This window comes from Macaca mulatta, chromosome 11 (genome assembly GCF_049350105.2).
Source record: "Macaca mulatta isolate MMU2019108-1 chromosome 11, T2T-MMU8v2.0, whole genome shotgun sequence".
In the NCBI taxonomy this organism is placed as follows: Eukaryota; Metazoa; Chordata; class Mammalia; order Primates; family Cercopithecidae; genus Macaca; species Macaca mulatta.
Window position 1 is genome coordinate 11,940,917 of NC_133416.1, and position 20,257 is coordinate 11,961,173.

Here is a 20,257-nt window from a genome sequence, read left to right on the forward strand (position 1 = left end):
GGCCTTCAGCTAATGGGTGTATTCTTTACAGGCCAATAAACAGATGAATAAAGCCAGCCTGACATCTCACATCTCTGTCTCTCTCCTCTTTCTTTGCACGTTGCCATCTTTCCCAGACGTTTTATAAAAACTAAAATTTTCCTGGGTAACTCAAATACAGATTGCCTTCTTTAAGTCACTTCTATACCTGCCAGTCAATCCCATGAGGGGCTTTCTTTTTGCTGGAGAATGTGTTGTCGGCCCTCAGGAAATCCAGCCTATGTGGGGTGGAAGTATGGGCTACTACTCAATGAGTCAAAAAGAACCCCAGAAAATTATGGGCTTGTAACGCTGGATGGCATTTGCTGGTTTCTGACCATTGGTGCTGATTTTGACTTGATGTAATTAAATGATTAATTGATGTACGATGCAACCGAGGCTGATCAAATCACCCCGAGAAAAGCAAATCTAGGGATCTCTACGCCTGGGGATCCAAACTTGGGCTCTGAAAACAAACAGGGAACTATAGTAGAAAAAAGGGCCCACCATAGTTGCCATGAAAAAATTAACCAACCTTGGCCAGGCACGGTGGCTCACACCTGTAATCCCAGTACTTTGGGAGGCTGAGGGGAGCAGATCACTTGAGGTCAGGAGTTTGAGACCAGCCTGGCCAACATGACGAAACCCCCTCTCTACTAACAATACAAAAATTAGCTGGGCGTGGTGGCGGGTGCCTGTCATCCCAGTTACTAAGGAGGCTGAGGCAGGAAAATCACTTGAACCCAGGAGGCGAAGGTTGCAGTGAGCCAAGTTCACGCCACTACACTCCAGCTTGGGCAACAGAGCGAGACTCCGTCTCCCAAAAAAAAAAAGAAAAGAAAAGAAAAGAAACTAACCAACCTTGAAACAAACTGCGTTCTCAAAAGTCTCTAAAACTCAACAACATATTGTTGTCCTGCTCTTCTACCAGTTCCTGCCTCACTACCTCTCCTTTCCTTCTAGGATGCTACTTCCTTCCTGTTCTCTTCTTCAGCCCTGCTCTGAACATTCTGTTCCTGTTTTCACTGCCCCAACTCCAGACTACCTCCCACAACCCCAGGAGAACACCCCCTCCCACTGCCTGGGGAGGCTCTCCCAAACTATAGCCTCTAGCCAGGCCAGCACATTGAGGTCATTGCTCTCCCTGCCAAATGACTGGCCTGAGTTCAGTGTCTCCATCTGTCTGAGCTTCATGGAAAACTTGACTGTTGCTCTAGGCTCTTCATTCTATGTCCTGCCTTAGCTATGTCCTGCTTTGCATCTGCCTTTTTGTTTCTTCTCCCCACACCCTTTTCTTTCCCTGACTCTCCTCAGACTAGAATCACATCTGTTTTCTAGCCTCAGCCCCCTCACTGTGGAGCAGATGGAAGAAGAACAAGTTCTGGGGCAGGAAGATCAGGAAGAGCTGGGCGTAGCACTCGGATTGTTCTGCGGACTGACCAGATTCCATGTATCTTAGAGATGTAGCATTTACAGCTCCCTCAGAGGTCCCAGAGGTGCTTACAAAGTGCGATTTGCTTATTTCTGTGTCCACTGCTCTTTCTTCCTCTCAACTAGACTCCTTCTTTCCTTCCTTCCTGCCTTCCATCATACCCCCCTTTTTTTTTCTTCTAGTCTGTAATTTATTATTACTATCTGCTCTCTCTCTCCCTGCACTTTTCTCTAATTTATTTCATCAGGGAGATATATAATGTGGACTAAAGGAACTAACAGATAACCTGAAACTTACATATTTCTATGGCATACAAGGTCCACCATTCCTCTGACTTGAGTTTCTGTAATTCACGTTTGCTCTTGAATTCAAAGCGGGAATGTTTTAGTGGTTGAACCACCAGAGTCTCTATGAATAAGAGCAAATACAAAGTCTTTAAAATTCCTGGATCAAGCCTGAGCAACATAGCAAAATCCTGTCTCTACAAAAAAATAAACATAAATTCACCTGGCATGGTGGCATGCACCTGTAGTCCCAGAGACTTAGGAGGCTGAGGCAGGAGGATCACTTGAGCCCGGGTCAAGCCTGCAGGGAACTGTGATCATGCCACTATACTCCAGCCTGGGTGACAGAGCAAGACCCTATCTTAAAAAAAAAAAAAAAAAAAAAAAAAAAAAAAAAAAAGATTCCTGGATCAGAGAAAGTGTTATCTACACATTACATGATCTAAGGAAAAATATTGGTAGAAAATAAGGCAAGCATAATAACCTTGCCTTTCAATTTTCTTTGGGTATCTGAGTGCATTTTATCCTTAAGATCCCAGAAACCCAGATTCTTAGTTAAGCTCAAACAAAGCCAAAAGACAAAGTAACGCTGGCACCCCTTTCACGGAGCTTCTCTACATTTGAAAATGATTTGGAGAGTTCTGAAAATTTCCTCAACTTTTTATAACCCCAAGATAGCCAGCGTTCCTCTTGGACAAAACTCATATGGCATCTGTGCTTGCTTGGTGGTGAGAATACATAGGATATCCCCAAGGGAAAAAACCACGAAGAGTCTAAACGTGTAGGTCAAGAAAGAGGCAAAACAAAGTGAGAAAGTGGGATGCAGGAATGATTCAAATATGAAAGATAGGAAGGCTGAGGGAGGAGAATCGCTTGAACTCAGGAGGCAAAGGTTGCAGTGAGCCAAGATTGAATCATTGCACTCCAGCCTGGGTGACAGGAGCAAAACTCTGTCTGAAAAAAAAAAGAAGCCAGGGAGAGAGAGAAACAGCATCTATAATGTGCATTAAAACACACCGAGGAGGAGATGGAACTTTTCGGTAAGAAGGAACCCAAGGAAAAAAGGAGCGCTGGGACCAGAAAGTAGGCAGATGGAAGAAAGGCAATACATGAGCTGGTTCCAGCTCTTCCAGGGAGCAGCAAGAGCTCTCACCAGTGTGGTCATAACATTCGGAATGAGGGCGTGAGCAACTGCCAATTCCCATCTCCCTTCTCATTCCAGCCTCATTGTAACACTCATTCTACGCCTAGCCTGGCTTTCTTGCTCTCCCTCATCTCATTGTTTCAGAGGAGGCCAAATCTGAAGTCCTTTCCAGGGAGTGGCTCTGTTCGTCTTATTCTCCAGCCAAAGTAGGAACAGCGTAAGAGGAGAGAGACACATTCAGCAGCCAAAGGACTCGGTGGAAAGAGCAGAACACCATAGACAGTGAGTTGTTTGATTACCTAAAACCCTAAAGAGGCAGAGGGAATGTGGGTATGTCTGTGTGTGTGTGAAAGGGCTGGAGAGGGGCAACGGGGAGCGTCACTGAACTTAGACTTGAGCAGACCTCCCAAATAACCATGGAATTCCAATGAAGGAGATGCCAAGATGAGCAGATGATATGAAAAAGACATGCAGATGAGAAAGGAAGATTCCACATCAGGGATGAAAGAGGCCAAGGGGTAGGGCCAAGTATGGACCATGCAAAATGTAAAATTTCCTCTGACTTGGTAGAAGAGAATAATACAAGCAAGAATAATGGTACGTGACCAAAGAATAGATTTGAGGGAGAAATGAATGTTGGGTGAAAGGTAAGAAAAGAGAGAGAGGGTTTGAGTCCTAAGGGAAAATGGAGAAAGTTCTGGGAAGACAAAGAGACAGGGACCTCGGAGGCATCTTTCCCTGGCGCTGAAATGCTGATGTGCCTCTGAGCATCACATTCTCTGCTATGCCCACCACCCCTATAGATATGTCGCTCTTGGGACCCAAAGTGCTGCTGTTTCTTGCTGCATTCATCATCCCCTCTGGTGAGTCCTTTATTCTTTGCTCCCTGAACCCTCAGCTCCTCAGCTATACATGTGCGTGGCAGGAGATGGGATGGAATGAGGTTGAAGAGGAATAGCAGTAGAGATGCTTGATATTGAGCTCTGGAATTCCTAGTAGAAGAAAAGAACAGATTTTGTGTTAAGGAAAAAAGGTCAGGAATGTGACTAGACTTCAGACTAGGGGAAAGCCTCCGGAGAATTATGAAACTAAAGTGCAACGAAGATACACAAAAATGCACATTAACCACCCAAAGAGGGTTGAATAAACAAACTGCAAAGCAAACAAGAAGCTGATATACAAATGCATACACAAACACAGAGGGACTACCTAGAAAGAAACTGGACCTGGGCTGGGCATGGTGGGCTCACACCTGTACTCCTAGCACTCTGGGAGACTGAGTGGGGAGGATCACTGAGACCAACCTGGGCAACACAGTGAGACGAGTTAACCTCTTCTCCATTTAAAAAAAAAAAAAAAAAGAAAGAAACTGGACCAAATTTAAATCTTGAAGAAGAACAGTGAGAATACATACACTATTACCATCATACACGCGGGTATATTCACAGGCATGTGAAAAATATGTGCCACACTGACACAAGAAAAAAGTGATCTTCCCAGATTTCCCAGAATCTGGCTAGAAGATTGGCCACAGAAAGTGAATTTTAGGCTGTAAAGATGTCCTACTCTATTTTTTTTTTCTCCCTCTTCCGATACAGATTGAGAAAAATCATTCTTCTGTCTTGTTCACTAGCATAGCTAGAGGGGAAGCCATGGGGCTAGAAGAGCAGGAAACACTAGAAGGGCTGCCAGGTCTATCAGTGGAGCTGGACTTCATTCCTGGCCAGGAATGAGGGCAAGAGGGCAGCAGGGCTTTGTTCTCAGGAACTTTTTAAATTTTATTTTACCAAACAAATGCACAGCAGTGAAGGAACTTGTCTTTCTGAAATGTTTCTATTCCTATTGGTTTTGTTCATGGCACTAATGGTCTCAGTAATTTTATATTGAGCTATATAGGATAAGTCACAGAGATAAAGTATAACCATTTCTCCATGATTTTCTGATTTGTCTCATAAAAGGGTTATGAGGTATAGAGTTGCAGTCACTCACATCTCTTTTCTCTTCCTTTGCTATAGACTGGATACCCCTGGGGGTCAATAGTCAACGAGGAGGTAGGTGAACCCTTGGATAGGGGCTCTGTTGGGGTTCTTATCAGGAAAATTTAGGTCAACAGAGTTAAAAAAAATCCTTCCTGCTTATCTATCGCTGCCAAAAAAAAAAAAAATTTCCTACAACAGAGAGATGCGTTGCCAAAGTGTGAGAAATAGGATCAACTTCACCAGTTTCCACAATCCTATTATCCCATTCATAAAAGTTTCTTGTGTGTGTGTGTTTAAACTACTGAAACACCTTCCCAAGACCTCCTCTATGCCCATTTCTGTTTTCACTCTTCTCTACACATCTCCTATCTTACTCAGAAAATGCTCACTAGTCCTTACAAAAAGCATTCCTTAATCCATGTAACTGTGGAAAAATGAAAGACCGGGTAAGAAGTCATCTTATACCCATAATCCCACCACTTTGGGAGGCTGAGGCAGGAGGATCGCTTGAGCCCAGGAGTTTGAGACCAACCAGGGCAACATAGGGAGACCTCATCTCTAGGAAAAAGAAAAAAAAAATTAGCCTGGCATGGTGGCGCATGCCTGTGGTTCTAGCTACTTAGGAGGCTGAGGCATGAGAATTGCTTGAACCCAGGAGGCTGAGGTTGCAGTGAGCCATGATCATACCATTGCACTCCAGCCTGGGAAACAGAGTGGGACTGACTCAAAAAAAAAAAAAAAAATAGAAAAAAGAAGTCATGTCAGTATGTCAGTACTAAGTGAGATTGTGGCATAACCGGGCAAAACCCAAAAGGTATTTTTTGGTTTTTCTGGTTTTTCTGCTTTTTAGGTATTTTTTGCTCACACCATTCTCCGTAGCAAAAATCCCAAAAGTTGTGACTCCTAAAGGACTACTTTCTTCAACTTTATGAAGAAAACTCCATTCTGCCTCAAGGCATTCAACATAATTATAATTTATCTCTTCATTTCTCCCATCCCAGGAGAGTTAGAGGACAGAGCGCTCCAGTATGTAACCTATTAAAGGGATCATGAAATCAACTTAGTGGGTCACAACTGGTATTAGTTTTTTAAATGAATTAACATAGACCAAAACAAATATACCAGGATGCATTGCATGTGTTTTACAAGAGTAAAGTATTATTTCATACACATTTAATAAAACTTCTCTTAGTTTTCCATATGTATACACCAGGGTACCGTATAATATATTTACTTGCAGTGGGTCCTGGTGCAGAAGACAAAAATACAAAAATTTTTTCTGTTATTGGTAAAAATATCTGAATCCCAGAGTTTCTGAATCTAGATCTGAATCTAGGAAAAAAGGGCAGGAATGTGACTAGACTTCAGACTAGGGGAAAGGCCTCTGGAGATTTCAGCACCAGCAAAACTGAAAATCGGAATCCATTTTTCTGGGCTGATTAGGAACCAGTCCTGTGTTATGACTTTAGATGCTTTTCTTGCAGACATATCATAAGGTATGATGAATTGTCTTGCCTGTAATACCAAGCACTTTGGGAGGCTGAGGTGGGAGGATCACTTGAGACCATGAGTTTGAGATCAGCCTGGGCAACAGAGTGAGACCCTCCCTTTTTGTTTTTTTGAAACGAAGTTTCACTCTTGTTGCCCAGGCTGTAGTGCAATTGTGCAATCTCGGCTCACTGCAACCTCCACCTCCCACGTACAAGTGATTCTCCTGTCTCAGCCTCCCAAGTAGCTGGGATTACAGGCATGCGCCACCACGCCTAGCTAATTTTTTGCATTTAGTAGAGACAGGGTTTCACCATGTTGGTCAGGCTGGTCACGAACTCCTGACCTCAGGTGATCTGCCCTCCTCGGCCCCCCAAAGTGCTGGGATTACAGATTTGAGCCACTGCTTACAGCCTGAGACCCTGTCTCTTAAAAAAAAAAAAAAAAAAAAAAAAAAAGCCAGGTGTGGTGGTTTGCCAGTTGTCCTAGCTACTCAGGAGGCTGAGGTGGAAGGATCACTTGAGCCTGGCAGTTTGAGGCTGCAAATGAGCTATTATGGCACCACCGTACTGGCAACAGAGTGAGAGTTTCTCTCAAAAAAAGAAAAGGAAAAGAGAATATGTTAATTTTTTTTTTTCAGAGAGAACTTCATGAATACTAGATAAAGCATTTATATGGTGATAGCTCTTGAAACAGTTGGTTAAACTGAGGTATACGCAGAAAAACTGTACTCTGTCCTGAAATCCCAGAGACAGCTAGGATACATTCTCAAGCCCTCTGTTCTCCCATTGCTTTGCGGCTGTTTCTGTGAGTGGCTGGACTGGAATGTAGCTAGGCCTCTGGAGAAAGGGAACCAGGAAGGATTGGGCTACACCCAGGAGAGACTCCTCTCTTGCAGTCTCTGGAATGATTCAGGTTAGCGGTTTTTCAAATATTCTGTGGGACTGGAAGAGACTTGGATTCCTTTTATTAAAGATTGTTCTTCCAATCAATGACGTCCAGCTAAAAAAAAGAGTGTTCTGAAAGAAGAAATACTATAATGAGTGTGAAAGGTTAAGAGGCTTTTTTGTCAAGGCCGATGACTTTTTTTTTTTTTCTTTTTTTTGAAGGAGAGTCTCCCTCTATTCCAAGCTGGAGTGCAGTGGCAAGATCTTAGCTCACTGCAACCTCCGCCTCCTGGGTTCAATTCATTCTCCTGCCTCAGCCTCCTTAGTAATTTGGACTACAGGCATGCACCACTCATGCCCGGTTAATTTTTGTATTTTTAGTAGAGATGGGGTTTCTCCATGTTGGCCAGGCTGGTCTCGAACTCCTGACCTCAAGTGATTCACATGCCTTGGTCTCCCAAAATGCTGGGATTACAGGCATAAGCCATGAAGCCTAGCCAAACCTGATGAATTTCTATCTGTAATTTAGAAAAAAGGATGAGGTGGGCAAGGGGAACTCCTATGAAATGCTTTATTTGTATTTCACCTTTTAAACAATCATCCATAACTCTGACATGCTTTATAAAAATATTTGTTCCCATCAGATTTACATCTGACGTTTATTAATAAAATCCGAAGTTAAAAAAAAAAAGTCAGGCCGGGCATGGTGGCTCATGCCTGTAATCTCAGCACTTTGGGAGGCCAAGGTGGTTGGATCACCTGCGGTCAGGAACTCAAGACCAGCCTGGCCAACATGTTGAAACTCCATCTCTACTAAAAATACAAAAACTAGTTGGGAATGGTGGCGCATGCCTATAGTCCCAGCTACTCAGGAGGCTGAGGCAGGAGAATCACTTGAATCTGGGAGGCAGAGGTTGCCGTGAGCCGAGATCATGCCACCACTGCCCTCCAGCCTGGGTGATAGGGCGAGAGACTCTGTCTCAAAAAAAAAAAAAAGTCAAAGTAAACTATGTGAATTTGCTGACCCCTAGTGGGTAGAATGGATTATGAATGTAAACTATTTACATTGAAGGGTAATTGCTGATGCAATGTTTGCTTAATATTTATTTATTTTTTAATTATTTTTTTGAGATGGGGTTTCTCTCTTATCGCCCAGGCTGGAGTGCAATGGCACGATCTCGGCTCACTGCAACCTCTGCCTCCAGGGTTCAAGCGATTCTCCTGCCTCAGCCTCCAGAGTAGCTAGGATTACAGGCGTGCACCACCATGCCAGGCTAATTTTTGTATTTTTAGTAGATCACCATGTTGGCCAGGTTAGTTTTGAATTCCTGACCTCAGGTGATCTGCCTGCCTGGGCCTCCCAGTATGCTAGGATTACAGGTGTGAGCCGCTGCACCAGGCCTGTTTGCTAAATATTTAAATGTTGTTTGCTAAGAGAGTAAATTTCAGGTGCTCTTATTATACACATACAAAAAAGGAAACTAATGAGGATATGGATATGTTAATTTGCTTGACTGTAGTAACCATTTCACTTTATACATGTCTATCAAAATGTCACGGTGGATACTATAAACACATACAATAAAATTTATATGTAAATTTAAAAATAAAAGTAAATGTTAATGCTGCTTTGTTATTTTGCTTTATAAAGTAGAGAACACTGGTTTTAGGAAGTGCTATTATTTACAGTTTCAGAAACAGTTTTCTCAGTTTATCCTAATATAATAGATTCCACCTTAAGACCTGGACCATTTTTATTTCTTTTCCTCTGACTTTACTTTCCGATAATCAAATGCAAACCATTCTGTACTTATATTGACATTTTCCCTCCCCATTTTCACCTCACTTCTCAATGAGCATCAGAAAACCATCAACATGGCCGGGCCTGGTGGCTCATGCCTGTAATTCCAGCACTTTGGGAGGCCAAGGCAGGTGGATCGCAAGGTCAGGAGTTTGAGACCAGCCTGGCCAACATGGTGAAACCCCGTCTCTACTAAAAATACAAAAATTAGCTGGGCGTGGTGGCAGGCGCCTGTAATGCCAGCTACTCAGGAGACTGAGGCAGAGAATTGCTTGAACCTGGGAGGCGGAGGTTGCAGTGAGCTGAGATCACGCGCCACTGCACTCCAGCCTGGGCGACAGAGTGAGACTCTGTCTCAAAAAAAAAGAAAAAGAAAAAAAAAAAAATATATATATATATATATGTATATATTAGCCAGGCATGGTGGTGTGTGCCTGTAATCCCAGCTACTTGGGAAGTTGAGGTACGAAAATTGCTTGAACCTGGGAGGCGGAGGTTGCAGTGAGCCGAGACTGGCCACTGCACTTCAGCCTGGGTGACAGAGCGAGATTCTTAAAAAAAATAAAAAAATCAGTACTACCTTTTATAAACACTCATAAGCATATCAGCAAATTTATACCCAATTATATCAGAATCATGAATGTCAAAATCACAATGCCTTTGGTATAGCCGATTTCATTTTAAATAAGTATTGAAAAGAGGTCATCAATCGTTTGTCATTGTAAGCAATCAAGGAAAAACATTTGTGGGATACTCAACTCCGCTGGGCACTATGCTTCACAATTTAAGTTATTGGAAGTGGAAGGGTGGCAGGGAGACAATCTCAGAAATTGTTTTCTAATTTTCTTTTCAGACGATGTGACTCAAACGACTCCAGAAACATTCACAGAAGATCCTAGTAAGCTATGCCTTTTTTGTTTGTTTATGTGCTGTTTTATTAGGGATAGATAGATTGAAGGCCATGTCTATATATAGAAAAAGAAAGACTTCAAAAGGGTTGGTGGGTGCTCTGAGCTGATGCAGAGCTCTGTTGCCACCTTAGATGCCAGCATCTCTTTACACACGCCCAATCTTATTCTCTCTTCCATTTCTTTCTGTGATAGTCCCTCAACTGCCCGAGTCCACATACTTTCTCTTCAGCCTTTCTTTCCTCCTTTGAGATCATCATCCCTTTATCCTGCTTTCCTTAGCTACTTTTCCTGACTGCATTTTTTCATTCCTTGTTATGTGTCTTTGCAGATCTGGTGAATGATCCTGCTACAGATGAAACAGGTAAGTTTTACTGTAGTTAAAAAAAAAGGCATAGTTCTTATTAATATTAATTTTATTAATGTTATTAATAAGAATTATTATATATAATAATATAAAAATATATTATATATTTTTATATAATATATAAAATATAAAATTAATTATTAATAATATTAATAAAATAATATTAATATTTATTCCAGCCTTGAATTCATTCTGTGCTTTTGTCTTTGCTTTTGTTTTTTGTTGTTTGTTTTTGAGAGGGAGTCTCACTCTGTTGCCCAGGTTGGAATGTAGTGGCACAATTTCGGCTCATGGCCACCACCACTTCCTGGGTTCAAGGGTTCAAGTGATTCTCCTGCCTTGGCCTCCTGAGTAGCTGGGATTCCAGGCACCTGCCACCACGCCTGACTAATTTTTGTATTTTTAGTAGAGAAGGGATTTCACCATGTTGGCCCAGCTGGTCTTGAACTCCTGGCCTCGGCCTCCCAAAGCGCTGGGATTACAGGCGGGAGCTGCCGCGTCCGGCCTGCTTTTATCTTTGGATACTGAGGTTGTGAGAGTGTTGTTCAGTGACAGTGCTGATTTTTTTTTTTTTTTTGAGACAGAGTCTAGCTCTGTAGCCCAGGCTGGAATGCAGCAGCACAACCTCAGCTCACAGCAAGCTCTATCTCCTGTGTTCAAGTGATTCTCCTGCCTCAGCCTCCTGAATAGCTGGGATTACAGGCGCCTGCCATCACGCTGATTTTTGTATTTTTAGTAGAGAAGGGGTTTCGCTATATTCACCAGGCTCGTCTTGAACTCCTGACCTCAAGTGATCCACCTGCCTCAGCCTCCCAAAATGCTGAGATTACAGGTGTGAGCCACTGCAAGCCACCCAGGACTAATATTCTTTAAACAAACTATAATTATTTCCATTAATTCTATTCCCTTATACATAAAACACAAAGCCAGACATAGTCTTCCTCTTGCCACAGTATCTCCATTCTCCCTTTTTTTACTCTGCCTTGCGTTTGCAATTTGAAGCCCTCCTCATACCTGCTGTTTTGTGCCTTTTCAGTTTTGGCTGATATTGCACCTTCCACAGATGACTTGGGTGAGTTCAGATCTGGGATCCCTGGGCCATCAGAGCCATTCTAGGTTTTCCCCAGAGCCCATTCTGGATGGTGTGCAATTGCTGAAGGATTCTAAATAGACAGGATGACAGTTTATGGAGCACATATTTCCAGTAGTTCAATTCAAATTAATGACATTGTTGAACACCCAGTGAACAGGAACTGTGCTAATCTTTCTCTCAAAATTTCAAGACTTGATGGGTAAAGGCAAGACAAAAGTATAAACACGTTTTGGAGGATAAAGGGTAGAAGAAGCAATGCTTCGAATGAATTTTTTTTTTTTTTTGAGACGCAGTCTTGCACTTGTCGCCCAGGCTGCAGTGCAATGGCATGATCTCGGCTCACTGCAACCTCCGCCTCCTGGGTTCAAGTGATTCTCCTGCCTCACACCCTAGTAGCTGGAATTATAGGCACCCACCACCATGCCTGGCTAATTTTTTGTAGTTTTAGTAGAGATGGGGTTTCGCCATGTTGGCCAGCAGGTCTTGAATTTCTGACCTCAGGTGATCCTCCTGCCTCAGCCTCCCAAAGTGCTGGGATTACAGACGGCTAGATTATTTTTTAACAAGACACAGGAGTTCTTGACTAGGTTCAGTGCTGGGGGTGAGAAAAGGCTTTTTCTGGAGGGCACATTTGACTAAGCTGCTTCCTGAAAGACAAGTAGAAATGAACTAAGTTAATAGAAGAGGGAAGAGCTTTTAGATAAGGAAAACAATACAAATCAAAAGGTGTAGGGTGGACAGGAAAACCAACCAGAGAGACGTTCATTTAAGGGAAGATTATAATTAGATTTGTGCATTGGAAGGATCACACCCCACCTCCAAACCCCCTACTGTATTCCCAGGGCAGTGTGGAAAACTGATTTGACCGTGATCTATCGCCTGGAACTGGGAAAACCAGTGGGGCCACTGTTGCAGTGTTCCCAATAAAAGATGCTGGCCTGAATCAAGGTAGAGATAGTGAGAATTAAATGATGTGAGCTATAAGGGAGAGGGGATTGTTGAGATGACATCCAGTTTTCTTTTTCTTTTTTTCTCGCTCTGTCACCCAGGCTAGAGCGTGGTAGTGCGATCTCGGTTTATTACAACCTCCACCTCCCGGGTTCAAGCGATTCTCCTGCCTCAGCCTCCCTAGTAGCTGGGATTACAGGCGCCCACAATCACGCCTGGCTAATTTTTTTGTATTTTTAGTGGAGACGGGGTTTCACCATGTTGGCCAGGCTGGTCTTGAACTCCTGACCTCAGATGGTCCACCCACCTTCGCCTCCCAAAGTGCTGGGATTACAGGTATGAGCCACCACGCTCAGCCATGACATCCTGTTTTCTAGATGTGGCTGTTGGGTGGATAGTGGTCTCAGTCACTGAAGAACAACTAGAATTAGTGAAGGGAAAGATAATTAAGTCAGTCTGAGATACATTGAATGTGAAAGATCTTTGAAATATTCAAGAACTCTTCCATAAAAAGGCAGTTGGATTTATAGGTCTGGAGCTTAGGGCAGAGATGAGATTGGAAATATAGGCTTGGAAATTATCAGCATATAGACCTGCATTGAAACCATGGGATAGATGAGATCTCATAACACAGGTCCTAGTATTCTATTTGCAACACTTCCAGTGACATTTTCCCTGGTAACTCCCCTGACTAGTCTATTCATCTAACCCCTTGACTTATTCTTTATTCTGTGAATAAGGCCCACATTAAATTTGCCCCTAGTTTAGGATGACCCTCATTATTCTTTTTAAATTTTTATTATATTATTGTTTTTTTGAGATGTAGTCTCCCTCTGCCACCTAGGCTGGAGTGCAATGGTACAAACTTGGCTCACTGCAGCCTCTGCCTCCCAGGTTCAAGCAATTCTCCTGCCTCAGCCTCCTGAGTAGCTGGGATTATAGGTGCACATCACCACACCCAACTAATTTTTGTATTTTTAGTAGAGAAGGGGTTTCACCATGTTGGCCAGGCTGGTCTCGAACTCCTGACCTCAAATGATCTATCTGCCTCAGCCTCCCAAAGTGCTGGGATTACAGGTATGAGCCATTGTGCCCAGCTGACCCTCATTATTCTTTGGCAACAACTTTTATCAAAATAATTTATGATGATGTGTCTAATCTACAGAAAATAAATTTTCCCTTTAAGGAAGAGCTTATACAGGATAATAATCTTTTCTCTACTTAGCTCTAGGAAGAAGCTCCTCTAAGCATATAACTTTTTGCCTTGTGTTCCTACTAAATTTGCTTCTTGTCAACAATACAGAGATATTCACAACACAATGAATTTCTCAACTCTTCAGGAAGGAAAGGAGAAAGGAAAAAAAACCCCATCCTACCTCCTAATCTCTTCAATTTCGTGGAGCAAATCAGCTCAATGAAAGTTTTCTTTTAGAAGTTGCTAAGAGTTATTAATTCATTTGCTCCCTATTTATGGGCACTCCAAGCAGGTCCTAAGTGAGGCAGCGTGGCAGTTACAGAGGTAGTAACTTCTAGAATTGGTAATAATGGAATAAAATTTCTGCCTTTCAGCCTCCCTTGGTGAAAAAAATACCACTGCAGGTATGATTGTTGCTTGCATGTCTTCTTTCTTCCTGTGGATTCTTTACCTCCTTGTTCTTTGGAGGTTACTTGGCACATCTTCTAGTTTACTTCCAATTATTTCTCAGAGTATTAGTGTTCTTCACTCCCTTACTCCTTTTTTTAAAAAAATGAGCGCCCGTCATAAAAGTCATGGGGAAAGAATGGAACGAATATTACATGGTCCCCAAATGGCCCTCTCCCTAAAGTACCTTGTACTTTACATGGTGGTTAGTGGATTAGGAAGTGACATCAATTTAACTTCGAGGACTCCATATTACCATAGAGGTCATGGTTAAAATTATGTTTTCTAAGGTACTGATAATTCTGATATATAGCTAGGGTTGAAAACTACTGGAACAGAGAAATAGCAACCTGCCTAAGTAATCTTATTTTTTTCAGAATGGGATTATCAGCATTTCTATTTTATTTTATTTTATTTTACTTTATTTTGTTTTGTTTTGTTTTATTCTATTTCTTCTGAGATGGAGTCTTACTCTGTCACTCCAGGCTGGAGTGCAGTGGCATGATCTTGGTTCACTGCAACCTCCGCCTCCCAGGTTCAAGCGACTCTCCCACCTCAGCCTCCCAAGTAGCTGAGATTACAGGCGCCCGCCACGACTCCTGGCTATTTTTAGTAGAGACGGGGTTTTACCATGTTGGCCAGGCTGGTCTCGAACTCCTGACCTCAGGTGATCTGCCTGCCTCGTCTAGTCCCCCCAAAGTGCTGGGATTACAGGCATGAGCCACCACGCCCAGCCTATTTTATATTTTATAATGGATAATCCTAGAAAGACTTTTTTTTCCTAGAAGTACTTTCAGAGATTATTTTATCTTTTTTTTTTTTTTTTTTTTTTTTGAGACGGAGTCTTGCTCTGTCACCCAGGCTGGAGTGCAGTGGCACGATCTTGGCTCACTGCAAGCTCTGCCTCCTGGGTTCACGCCATTCTCCTGCCTCAGCCTCCCGAGTAGCTGGGACTACAGGCACCCGCCACCATGCCTGGCTAATTTTTTGTATTTTTAGTAGAGATGGGGTTTCACTGTGTTAGCCAGGATGGTCTCGATCTCCTGACCTCGTGATCCACCCGCCTTGACCTCCCAAAGTGCTGGGATTACAGGCGTGAGCCAACGCGCCTGGCCTATTTTATCCACTTCTAGTTCCAAGTAGGGAAGCACCAAAACTTCATTTAGTCAATTCCCTCTTGCTGTGTTTTTGGTGAGCAGGAAGGATGTAGCCCAATTTATAATGATTCTCTGCAGAGATTACTCTGTATTTTTTTCCTACTTTATCTATTCTTCCCAATTCCTTTAATACTTTGTTTATGCTACTTTTATTTGGACCTCTTTATTTTTTGTGTTGGGCTTCTTCAGAGTGCTGGGATGAGAAATTTACTTGCACAAGGCTCTACTCTGTGCATCGGCCGGTTAAACAATGCATTCATCAGTTATGCTTCACCAGGTAAGGGATCCCAGAATGCCCAAAAAGCATCTTCTATGGTAGTGTTTTTGTGTTGGTAACTAATGAGTACCCACTATGGAACTGCAACCTTTGATGGGGGTCCACGTTTTTAGCACAACCCTCCTAGCTATTTCTGAATGTACCAACTAGAACCTGAAGTCTGGGCTGAGGTATACAAAGAACAGGCAGAGTAATAGAACTTAGAAGGGAAATGAAGGTGAGGGCTGGAGGAAGGAGGGTCATGAGGGAAACACTGGCATACTCAATTTATTACCTGATAGAAGGAGGCTGAAGAAAATGGCCCAGCTCTAAGGTAGAAAGTAGTGGGGAGGAATATTAAGCCTGACCCTAGGTAGACTGTGCAAAGTATCACGAAGAAGAATAATTAAAACAATGGCCTTTGCAACAACTTGGATGGAACTGGAGGCCATTATTCTAAATGAAGTAACTAAACAATGAAAAACCAAATGTTGTATGTTCTCACTTATAAGTGGGAGCTAAGCTATGAGGAGGCAAAAGCATAAGAATGATATAATGGACTTTGGGGACTCAGGGGAAAGCGTGGGAAAGGAATGAGGGATAAAGGCTACATATTGGGCAGAGTGTACACTGCTTGGGTGATGGGTGCACCAAAATCTCAGAAATCACCACTAAAGAACTTATCCATGTAACCAAAAACCACCTGTACACCAAAAACTATTGAAATAAAGTTTAAAAAATAGAAGAGTAATTAATACCATTCCCTCCCCTATTTTCCAGTGGGGGGCAAAAGTCTGAAATACTTAAGGAAATCCAGTTGGGGAAGAGCAGATAGGGAAAGTGGGGAATACGAGAGTCGAAGAGGCGTCCCAGACCCAGGTTAGTTCTCCTCTCAAGGCTTTCTTCCATCTCCTTCCTTGCCTATGACATTGGGACATCTGCAGTTTACGACGTATGTACATCGTCAACAAGGAGATCTGCTCTCGTCTTGTCTGTAAGGAACACGAAGCTATGAAAGGTAAGATGATGTCTGGATGTTTAATGGAGAGAAGCAGTTATGAGAGGGATAAATAGGGACATGATATTACTATATCCAAAGTCTGGTATTGGGGGAGGGCTTTAGGCTACCCCCTTAGATTCCATCAGTTCCTGCTGGAAGTGATCTCAAATAAACAATCTATGTAAAGCAGTATGCTTGATATACAAACACAACCCTAAGAAATGTACCCCTAGATCCCTTTTCTACTAGATTGTGACCCCACAGTGTCTCCTATTTGGAGAGCTTTCTGACACTCTGGCTATTTTAAAGATTATTCACTGGGGTTCTAGGGAAAATTTCAAGTCAGCCATTACAGATAATAGACTCTGCTAGTCTGCAGCCATGATCATAACTAAAAATAAAAGATACACACACACATGCACTAATTTGGAGACAGTAAGGTTTGGATAGGACCTATAAATTAAAAAATAGATGGGACATTTAGAAATCAGCTACGTTATAAATAGTTCACCAATTCCAGGAACAATGTAAATTTCCTACTGTAACACTTCAGGTAGAAGGAGGTAGAAAGAAGTTATAGGACCAATTACAAGGACCCAAAATGTGTGGTTATAGACCATACATGGTGGGAACAAAGATACTCTCACCTTCCCCATGGCCAGCCCCGAGTGATGGCTGTGGTTGGTGACAACACCACAGACAAAGCCATTTCTGACTCAGCAGCGCGCTTTGTGCTGAGTTCCTGAGTAAGAGCTGTAGTTAACTTCGCAGAAGGAAACTTGCTCTGTGCCCCCATTGGCTCTGTGCAGGCCACCTGCAAGGGAAGCACCTTGAGATTGAGGATGAGTATTTGGGACTCTAGGCGCTTTCAAGTATCTCAGGGGACTTACTAAAGTTAGCTGTTTGCCCATAGTAAGCACATAAATGTATACTGAATGATTAGACCTCATTTTTCTATTTAATAGATCCATGATTAGAAGAATTGGCAGCTGGATATATAAAGGAAACTAACATTTACTGGTCACCTGTGCTAGGTACTTTGCATACATGATTTCATTTTAATACTCAGAAATATACTGTTGAGGTAGGTATTTTAATACTCATTTTACAGAAAGGGATAGTGAGGTTTATAAAATTTAAGAAACTTTCTAGGAAGTGGCAAATAACTAGAGTAAGTGGCAGAGCTAGTTCAAACCCTGATCTTTTTCTCTCCAACCTTTTCGCTACACCACACTGCAAAGTCTTCTCTATCCGTTAAAACGAGAGTCTTTGTTATCTTCCTGCATTCTCTTCTCATGATGTTCTGCTTCTCTTCCAGATGAACTTTGCCGTCAGATGGCTGGTCTGCCCCCTAGGAGACTCCGTCGCTCCAATTACTTCCGACTTCCTCCCTGTGAAAATGTGGATTTGCAGAGACCTAATGGTCTGTGATCATCGAAAAAGAGGAAAGAAGAAAAAATATGTGGGTGAGAGGAAGGAGGATCTCCTTCTTCTCCAACCATTGACAGCTAACCCTTAGACAGTATTTCTTAAACCAATCCTTTTGCAATGTCCAGCTTTTACCCCCACTGTCTAATTTTTCACCCAAACTGATAACATTTATCTCATTTTTTAGCACTTAAAATACAAAGTCTATATGATTGCATAATTTTGCTGCTTCTCAATATCATAGACACAGTGAATAGATGATGACTATATGGCTTATATACAAACATTCTATGTACAATTTCAAGGGAGACTAAACTTTAGGCTAGTAATCTTTACTATTGAATCTGTCTGATATAGATCTTAGGGTTGTTGAAGAAGCTACCCTTGTCTATTTGGGCTAACCATAGAACTTCATTTATTTTCCTCACAAGAGTTTCCTAGACCAACTCCCCATCATTCACATGTTCCTCTTTACTCTTTAACTATTTTGCTGGCTTGCCCGAAAATTTGCCTGCCAAGTCTTCCTTATAAGATACATCATGGTAACTTTTGTAGTCCTGTAAGATTCTGCAACACAGTCAAGAATTATACAATTCTACTAGCAATACATAAGGACCCAAAAAGTCTTCTGCTAAGCTCAGAGGCTGGGACTAAAGCATGAGGACTATGCCAGGTATAGAACTTGGACTCATAATTCCCTATCCAATTTTTCATGCAGTTGTCCAGTCGGGAAGTAAGGTTGGAAAGTAAGTCTCATTTACTGATTCGTTTATGGGTAGACTGGGGTTAACCCACCACCACAAAGCAAATTAGAGAGCTTAATGTGAAACCATACCATTGGTTGGCATTTCCTTGAGTTGCTACTTCATTCATCCTCCCAACTTACCAGTGCACGGTAGAAGTATTGTGCACATAGCTTTTGGAATATCCTGACTGGGGCCTAAGAAGAGCATTCAGACTTGAATTTTAATAGGCAGACAGAAAGTTTGCCTAATAGTTAATATGAAAGAGTGAAAGAAACACAATATTCAGACAACCCACATTCTTATCCTGGCTCTAGCAGTAACCGTGTAGCCTTGGATAAGTCATTTTCCTTCATTAGGTCCTGGTTTAATTTCCTCATCTTTAAAATGAGAAGGTTAAATTTATCTTAGTTCTGCCGGGCACAGTGGCTCATGCCTGTAATCCCAGCATTTTGGGAAGCTGAGGCGGGTGGATCACTTGAGGTCAGGAATTTGAGACCAGCCTGGCCAATATGGTGAAACTCCATCTCTACTAAAAATACAAAAATTAGCTAAGCATGGTGGCACGTGCCTGTAATCCCAGCTATTCGGGAGGCTGAGGCAGGAGAATCAATTGAACCTAGGAGGTGGAGGTTGCAGTGAGCCAAGATGGCGCCATTGCACTCTAGCCTGGCTGACAAGAGTAAAAGTCCATCTTAAGAAATATATATATATATTATATATATTCTTAGTTCTAAGATTTCCTTTAATTCTGTGATTCTCTGGATTTAAATGCTTTATTCATATTTCTTGAAGCTTAGACAAAGTCTAATTTACAGCAACCATATCTGTTTTATCCTGGTGAGGATAGCAGTCCATAATGGAATAGAACAAAATCCCATTATAACAATTGACAAATTATATATCATGAATCCTTCTGTCTGAATAACTCAATAACTTTCTATAAAAGCCAATGGAATTCAAATAGGAGCTAGGAGACAAGTTACATAAGACAGTGGAGGTTGTATTCCTTTTATATTGCTGAGAAAACTAGTTAAATGATCAGATTCTTGCTGTTAAGAAATATTTAGTTTAATGGGATCTGTACAACTGATTAAAAAGAAATGCTACGAAAAGCCCCAAAGCATATAATCTCTATTCCTTATAGTCTCTAGGATTAAATGTACTCATTTAGACAGACATATTAAATGCATGTTTTAGCCACTTCAGAGAAGCCTCATAGGCACAGAGTTTCCAAGATTCATTTTAAGAATATCTTCGTGAACTTGACCCTCCTACTCCACATTGCAACATTTGCATCAGACAGCATTTCAATTCCAGTATTATGTATATTGCAAATTAAACATTTTAAAATATTTGTTTCCAATTTGTTTCTCAAAATAAAATGTCTTTTGTTCTGGTTCTTTTTCACTTTTATGTTTACAAAAAAGGCCTGAATTTATGAACTTTTATTCCACTTTTAAAAATGTGTATCAGCCGGGCGTGGTGGCTCATGCCTGTAATCCCAGCACTTTGGGAGGCTGAGGTGGGTGGATCACCTGAGGTCAGGAGTTCGAGACCAGCCTGCCTAACATGGTGAAACCCCGTCTCTACTAAAAATACAAAAATTAGCCAGGCATGGTGGCGGGTGCCTGTAATCCCAGTTACTTGGGACACTGAGGCAGGAGAATTGCTTGAACCTG

At 42.0% G+C, this 20,257-nt stretch overlaps 1 protein-coding gene across 2 annotated transcripts; it reads left to right on the forward strand.

Annotated features, from left to right (window-relative positions):
- Positions 1-2,887: 2,887 nt before the first annotated feature.
- On the forward strand, positions 2,888-19,976 carry MFAP5 (microfibril associated protein 5). Of its 2 annotated transcripts, XM_015151032.3 has the most exons (10): positions 2,888-3,160; positions 3,682-3,741; positions 4,894-4,929; positions 9,887-9,931; positions 10,273-10,305; positions 11,345-11,380; positions 13,919-13,948; positions 15,338-15,425; positions 16,349-16,422; positions 17,723-19,976. In XM_015151032.3, the coding sequence occupies exons 2-10, from the start codon at positions 3,684-3,686 to the stop codon at positions 17,833-17,835; spliced, it is 513 nt and encodes a 170-aa protein (XP_015006518.2). In that variant the 5' UTR covers positions 2,888-3,160; positions 3,682-3,683; the 3' UTR covers positions 17,836-19,976. The 2 variants fall into 2 exon arrangements, with proteins under 2 accessions (XP_015006518.2, XP_015006519.2); XM_015151033.3 differs by lacking the exon at positions 11,345-11,380 and having other exon boundaries at positions 2,898-3,160.
- Positions 19,977-20,257: the final 281 nt, after the last annotated feature.